The 6,514-nt window shown below is 49.1% G+C and overlaps 3 protein-coding genes across 3 annotated transcripts; all 3 read right to left on the bottom strand.

Annotated features, from left to right (window-relative positions):
* Nucleotides 1-133: 133 nt before the first annotated feature.
* BDV38DRAFT_285179 (MFS transporter) lies at nucleotides 134-1,742 on the bottom strand (the record flags this gene model as incomplete). Its single annotated transcript, XM_032060434.1, has 3 exons — nucleotides 134-958; nucleotides 1,011-1,467; nucleotides 1,525-1,742. The coding sequence occupies 3 exons, from the start codon at nucleotides 1,740-1,742 to the stop codon at nucleotides 134-136; spliced, it is 1,500 nt and encodes a 499-aa protein (XP_031911237.1).
* Nucleotides 1,743-3,728: 1,986 nt separating this feature from the next.
* On the bottom strand, nucleotides 3,729-4,175 carry BDV38DRAFT_285178 (uncharacterized protein; the record flags this gene model as incomplete). Its single annotated transcript, XM_032060433.1, has 1 exon — nucleotides 3,729-4,175. The coding sequence occupies one exon, from the start codon at nucleotides 4,173-4,175 to the stop codon at nucleotides 3,729-3,731; it is 447 nt and encodes a 148-aa protein (XP_031911236.1).
* A 923-nt stretch (nucleotides 4,176-5,098) lies between these two features.
* BDV38DRAFT_143348 (class I SAM-dependent methyltransferase) lies at nucleotides 5,099-6,347 on the bottom strand. Its single transcript, XM_032051476.1, has 3 exons — nucleotides 5,922-6,347; nucleotides 5,331-5,876; nucleotides 5,099-5,283 (listed from the first exon to the last, which is right to left on the bottom strand). Exons 1-3 carry the CDS (start codon nucleotides 6,112-6,114, stop codon nucleotides 5,156-5,158), a joined length of 867 nt encoding a protein of 288 aa, XP_031911235.1. The 5' UTR covers nucleotides 6,115-6,347; the 3' UTR covers nucleotides 5,099-5,155.
* Between the last annotated feature and the right edge of the window lie 167 nt (nucleotides 6,348-6,514).

The following is a 6,514-nucleotide window of genomic DNA, read 5'->3' as shown; positions in this document are numbered from 1 at the left end:
AAAAAGAAAAAGAAGAAGAAGAAGAAAAAGAAAAAAAAGAAAAGGAAAAGAGATTATGAACAACAAGGGACGCCGAACACTCTATTACATGTATATGAGAACTTTTGAAACCCGAAAAGGCTGTCAATGCACATCATAAAGCAATTTGGAACCGTGGATGAGTCCGAATAAACTCTCCGTACTTCCAAAAGAGTAACGGGCAGGCACACATCGCGAGCGCAATAAAGGCCAACAATGAGTTCCCCCATCCCAGACCCAGCGCCTCATACATGGATGGACCAGCCAGCGGGAGCACTGCACCGATTAACGAACGCAGCACCGTGGCAGCAGCCGTGACGGACGCGGCATGCCTCAAGTACGAATCCACTAAGTACGTATTCGACGCCATAAACACGACCATAAGGCCGATCGCAAAGACGCCCGTTCTGAGAATCGGCACAATCCAGTGAGTATGGGCCTGTGCCGACCAACCATACCAGAACAAGCCGGCTGGGATGGCCCAGCTTCCAAATAGCATGGGGGGAAGACGCGATTCCGGTTTGAAACAGCCGCGTGCGGTGTGACTAACAGCGATGCGGTTGGAGACTACGCCACAGATCCCCAGACCCATAATACTTCCGATACCGAAGCCCAGGTAGGCGAGACCGGCCAGACCGGATGAGAAGCCGTAGGTGTTCCGGAAAATTGGCGTCAAAGTGGTGAACATCAAGTATAGGTACCCGTATGTGACAGCCGCGAACAAGGAAAGCAGGAATACAATCGGTGAACGGAAGAGAAGTTTCATTGGTCGTGCAAGTGCAGTTATGAATAGCTCTTTGGTAATCTTGGTGTCGCCACGGGCCGAGCGAAGATTGGGGTTACCGGTCTCTTTGCGCAGTCGCTCAGTCTTACGTCGTAGAAGCACTGGGGCATACGATTCACGATAGGATATCAGACACCCGATCGTCATGACACCGGTCTAGATTGTCAGCATCATACTCTTATCAGTGACTGACAGTAAAGTTACCTACCGCGATCGCAAGCACCCAAAACACCCATCGCCAGCCCACTGATTCGGCGAGGAACCCACCCGCAATGGGTCCAACAACAGGCCCCAAGATAGGCCCTAGAGCCCAGATCGCCATAATACCAGCTCTCTTCTCCACTGGCACCATGTCGGCGACCGTCCCGGAGCCGATAGTGATGGGACAAACGCCAGCGATACCTGCGAATAAACGGAACACAATCAGTTGAGGCAAGGTTTGCGCCACGGCACAAGCAATGGTGAACACCAGGAAGACCACATTGCAAGCGTGGTATAGCGGAACACGGCCATATATCTCTGACAGGGGCGCGATGAGGAAGGGCCCTAGCATGTAGCCCAAGATGTAGACGGAAACAACAAACGATCCCAGCATTTGGTCGGTGGTATGGAAGTCGCGCATGACATATTGGACGCCTGGGGCGAACATGGACGATGCTAGAGGGCTATTCTCCGTCAGCCCTAATCCCCTGTCCTTATCACTTTACTTTATATGCACTCACCTGACAAAAGTATTGAATGCCATGAAGACTAATTGCCGCGCCTTCTTCGGAGTCGACCAGTTAAAGGGATTCTCAGGGTCGTCGGGTCCATCCCAGTCGACCACAGTCATATCATCGCCTTTCGGCACATTTTCAAGGTCGTTGTACCCTTCTGAGCTCCTGTTTGACTCCTCCGCCTTGCCCCCCTTCTCAAGAACACTAGGTGTAGGCTCTGTCATGAGGCTTGGATACGGACTTTTCACCCGACGGTTGGCTGTAGGAAAGGGTTACACGGCAAGTGCATATTGCTAAGGGCACCGAAACGGAGGATCAGCCGCTTATATACGGGCCTTTGGGCACAATGCATGGTAGTTTCCCTGCTCGAAATCGTATTGACCCTGGTCCTTAAAAAGAAATCTAAAGACCCAGGTATCTAATCGGCCACCAATCATATCGCCAAACTAACTGAGCCAAGGCGTCGGGCTAATGCTTTGCCCACTTGGTGTAAGACTGGAGGACGCCTCCATTGTAAATTCGTGCTGGTGTGATCAGACTATGCAGAATTATGCTCATCTGACTCCCCCTTTTATCCCAGAATTATGCAGCGTATGCTCCAAATTTCGGCAAGTGGGCCCTTACCCCATGGCATCGGATAAAAGTTTTTCTGTTCTGCTCGGCTTCGTCTCGCGTATCCTCCTTATTCTCCTGCCCCTTTCGGACAGTCGATGTGAGGGTACTATTTCTAAAGCCCTAACGCGGAGACCTCCGAACTGGCTGGAGGTTTCACTTCATAATAAGCGATATTAGGTCCAAGAAAGACAGCTATTAATTCAAATGTATATCGCAAAGCTCTACTTTGAATGAGCATTACCACACTTCTCTCGCCTAATCATTTTCGATCCCTGAGAGTAGATTCATACGACTATGCTAAACAACGATATCCCAGTCTGGGCTCCATGAAAACCGTTGCGTCCAGGCCTTTGAGGACCTTGTCATTTTACCGCCTTAATAAAATCTTTTTCACTTGCATATCTTGTGTCAACGGTGCGTTTGCAAGCGTCCTCTCCTGATGTCATATGCGCACCGGACGACAACCACTTTGGTATCAGAATCTGGGGTAGATAAGGCCCCACTTTGTTTGTGTGTTCCATCATCCCTGTATATAAGAGAGACTTAGGGGCATTCTTACTGGTGTAATTCACTTTTCAGAAGAACTGTGTGTCACCCACAGTATCCGCTGCCCTATCGACAACCTGTGGTTAGACTAGCCACAAACTACTGGTGCCCTGAATCAGATGCTGGTCTCAAAACCTGATGATCCTGTCCTGTAGACGTGCGTTTCTAGTGGAAAGTCATGTATGAGGATCTTGGATGAGGATCTGTGGCCCGTGGGTTGCACGTTGTGGATAGTTTTTGTGAGTACCACTACGGCCATATTGCAGTTTGACCCTCTCGTTCTCGTGGCTCAAGAGCAACCTATGTTGTATTTATTCCCCCAGGCACGGAGGGGCGTTCTCAAATTTGCAGAGTTGACTGATAAAGCGTTGAGCCATTCTTATCGCTGTGTGTATTCAAACGCTAGCTGCATTCAGATGGCGGGTAGCCTTACAAAAAAGAGACACTAGCCAGCTATATATATATATATGTAAAAAAATCGCAAGGGTGTAGCGAGGTACATGACACCTGCTTGGGAATACGACTACGGAAATTAGACAAGTCTTTGTTTTCTCTACAGGCGTATCAGGTTTCAGCCATTCCTTAGCTCTTGGCTTATATATACCGTCGAAAATATAAAGAAAGCCAGCAGCAAATTAGAAGAAAGGATGGAGATCTTAAGAATCACGGGCTGCTACCTATTGCCTGCTAAAGAGCATGGTTCCCTTCATAGCGCGTACTACATAGCACAGGCTCAGCATGACAGATCAATTAACTTAGATCGAAGTGATAAAATGTCTCTAGCACCGTGTCCCGAAACTCGCGGCCAATATCTTTGCCCATAGACCCGATCTCTCGGGTTACTGGTTTCCAGTATTTCTTCCTATGCTACCGTCCCTTGGACTTTGTTCCAGTTAACCCCTTCGACCAGAGTCCACCATCACATGTCAAGTGGCCACCAGACAGCAACCGGCCGTACCACCTATCTGGTAGTCATTGGGATGACAAGGCAGTAAAATTCTGGTTTATTGAATTAGAACCTGACCATAAAAATTTTAAAAAAGAACAGGCTAGAGCTCACACTCAGTAGGCCGAGTCAGCGTGAACAACGTCTTCTCACCAGCCGGCACATCCAGAACCAAATGAATCGTCTTATCTGACGACTCAGCAAGGAATAAGTCACCCGACTCATCCGCGATCTGGTATAAGTCTGTACCCCGCTTAATTGGCTCAAAAATCTGAGCGTCGGCGGACGTGGTGCAGGGAGTTCCGCTGGCGTCGCAGTTGAGGTAGTTTCCCGAAGCTTGGTTTTGGATAACGACGGTGTCGGGGCCGACACTGTTGAAGCCCCAAATCTGGTCATCTGCGCTATCGACTGGGCTGAAGATAACCTGGCCATCCTCATTTGCAGTCAAGGCATCGCCGCTTTCTGTGACGACGTAGTTTCCTGTTGCGGATTGGGCGAGTGCTTGGCCACCTAGGGCAATTAGAGCGACGATAGAGAAGGAGAACTGCATAGCGGTGGACTCAGGAGGCCAAAGAAGAATGGTGTTAATAATTGAATAAAAGTTACGCAAAGAGACAATTTCCTTTCCTAATTGACGGAGATGGATCGAGGAAAGAGAACAACGTCTGCTACAGAGAGACCCATGTATTTTATAGATCTCTTCTTGATATATAACTCTTTGCTCTACTCGGGTGCTGGCGAATCATGATTGTGATAGTGGAATGTAGGGAGTGTGCATTTTTGTAGTGGAATATTTGGATGGAAATGGACTCATTAATGTCACACCAAAATACCATTCCTCCACCCTTTTGCATTCCAGAATTCCGGACGACAGCTGACTGTGTGAGTGGGTCTGGGAATGATAGCTGCCAGCAGGCTCTACAAAATTCAGCTCGGGCTTTCAAGAGGGGCCCTGTGTTCTGCGTTGTAAAAATATGTTGCATTAATCCGACTGCACCTCGCTCATCCCCATCTAGGTCCTGGTTACCCCAGTTTCGCTTTCACATTCCGAGCGAATATCATGCCAAGGGCGACCACTTGGCTGCAGGAGTACACGCTGGTTTGAGAGAAAAGAGACCGGTAACATAATTGTTGGGTTAAGCTTTGCAATGCTTGATGCCAACCGGCTAAGCATAAGAGTTGGCGGCATTAAGCATGCTACTCAATCAATCCGAGCTTGGTGATATCTTCTCTCCCTTCTATCGACTTTCTAAGCATATTCTCGGTAAACTGAAGGGGCTGACGGAGTACATCTCAAGCCATCTTAGTGGGGTACTTTCCTGCACCGCGCGGCAAGACATTCGAGTCTCTCTCACTTCGGACGTAAATGGTCGGCTTGGCATCTCGGAGATGGATGGTTATTGTGCCATATCTTAACATTTCGCGCCCCTCGTGAATTCATGCTATCGGAGATAATTTGTACATTGAATAAAAGTCTTTTTGACTGTGCTTTTTCTTCCTTGTTTTCCCTTCCACCCTTCCTGGATATAGCTACGCCTTCCGACCAGACACCATACGCATTTCCGGTACGTAGCCCTTTTCTTTCATCTCCATCACCAGCCGGTCCAGAAAAGCGAAATATTCTTCTGGGGTCTTCGCGACGCCTGGAATTCCCCCGTCTACTCCGGTTAGCGTATTTTCGTGCAAAGTGCGAAACGAAACATACCTCCCATCAGCCTCGCCAAATGACGGAAGCTTTCTACCCACAGCTCTGCCGATGTGTCGCGGTTGGCAGGGTCTTTGACTTTAGCACCATATGGTAGAGGGTACCGGACTGTCGTCACATCTTTGAACCCAAGCTTCTTCAGCAGCGGCTCCAGTTTATCGGCGAGATGGATGTCCATGCCGTTACCCTCCGTCGCCCATACCTGGACCAACCCCAGTAGACGCTGTTGGGGATGAGTGTCCCAGTACTCTGGACGGAGCCATTGGCACTCGACGAGTTGGATAGTACCACCGGGCTTTAATAACGCTTGCAAATTTCGTACAACTTGAGGCCACTCCTCCTTTCTCAGAGCCCATACTAGCAACCTCTGATGAATAATATCAAAAGAGCCTTCCCAGTTCCAGTCCGACGGGAAAGGTTGTCGTATGTCATGGTAGCGAAAGTCAATATCTACGCTGCTGTTGAATAAATGGGACGCGATATCCACGCCGTGGAGATCCCAGGAATGTCCCGGGTATCGCTTCGCCATGTCGTGCAACCAGACCCCTACATTGTTCAGCCCAGTCCATGATTTACAAGCTGGCTACGTACCATCCGCACACCCACTATCGAGGATACGTAGTGGGCATCCTGTTGACGGTGGCAGAGTGAAGCCAAAATAGGTCTGATCCGAGGCGGCTGCAAAATGGCGATGCTGACGTTGGAGACGATCCGCCTCGGTGATATGGTGAGGCAAAAGATAACTGCCTTCCGTGCCCGTGAAAATCTCCGTCTGGGTGCTCATGATTTAGAAATAGGATTATGTTTTTATTTCTTTATGATGTTAGGAAGTGACCACTCTGTTTGGAATCAACAGAAGGCATGCCATGTTTTACTAATGATACGGGGGGAGGGGTTTTGGTGAAAAACGTGACCTGGCTTCCGCTACGGAGCTTTAGTGCATTTTATGAACGTCGGGTGGGCGATGCGCCCTCTTTAAATAGTAGTACATTATAATCTCTCGGAGATCTGTGGTCATACCCACCTTTCTCCGGGAGATCATATTCAACTCTCCTCCGCGGTCCTGGAATTGAACCACCTCGGAATACTTCATTTGTATGTCAGTTTCGCCATGCCCGGAGACCAGCAAATTCTCTCCGCGCTCATATTAGAATGGGCTGTTCGCACAGAGCGGCCTCTTGCCG

The sequence above is a fragment of the Aspergillus pseudotamarii genome (genome assembly GCF_009193445.1).
Source record: "Aspergillus pseudotamarii strain CBS 117625 unplaced genomic scaffold BDV38scaffold_46, whole genome shotgun sequence".
Taxonomy (NCBI): domain Eukaryota; kingdom Fungi; phylum Ascomycota; class Eurotiomycetes; order Eurotiales; family Aspergillaceae; genus Aspergillus; species Aspergillus pseudotamarii.
The sequence above is the reverse complement of the archived record's forward strand: the minus strand, read 5'-3'. Positions and strand labels throughout refer to the sequence as shown.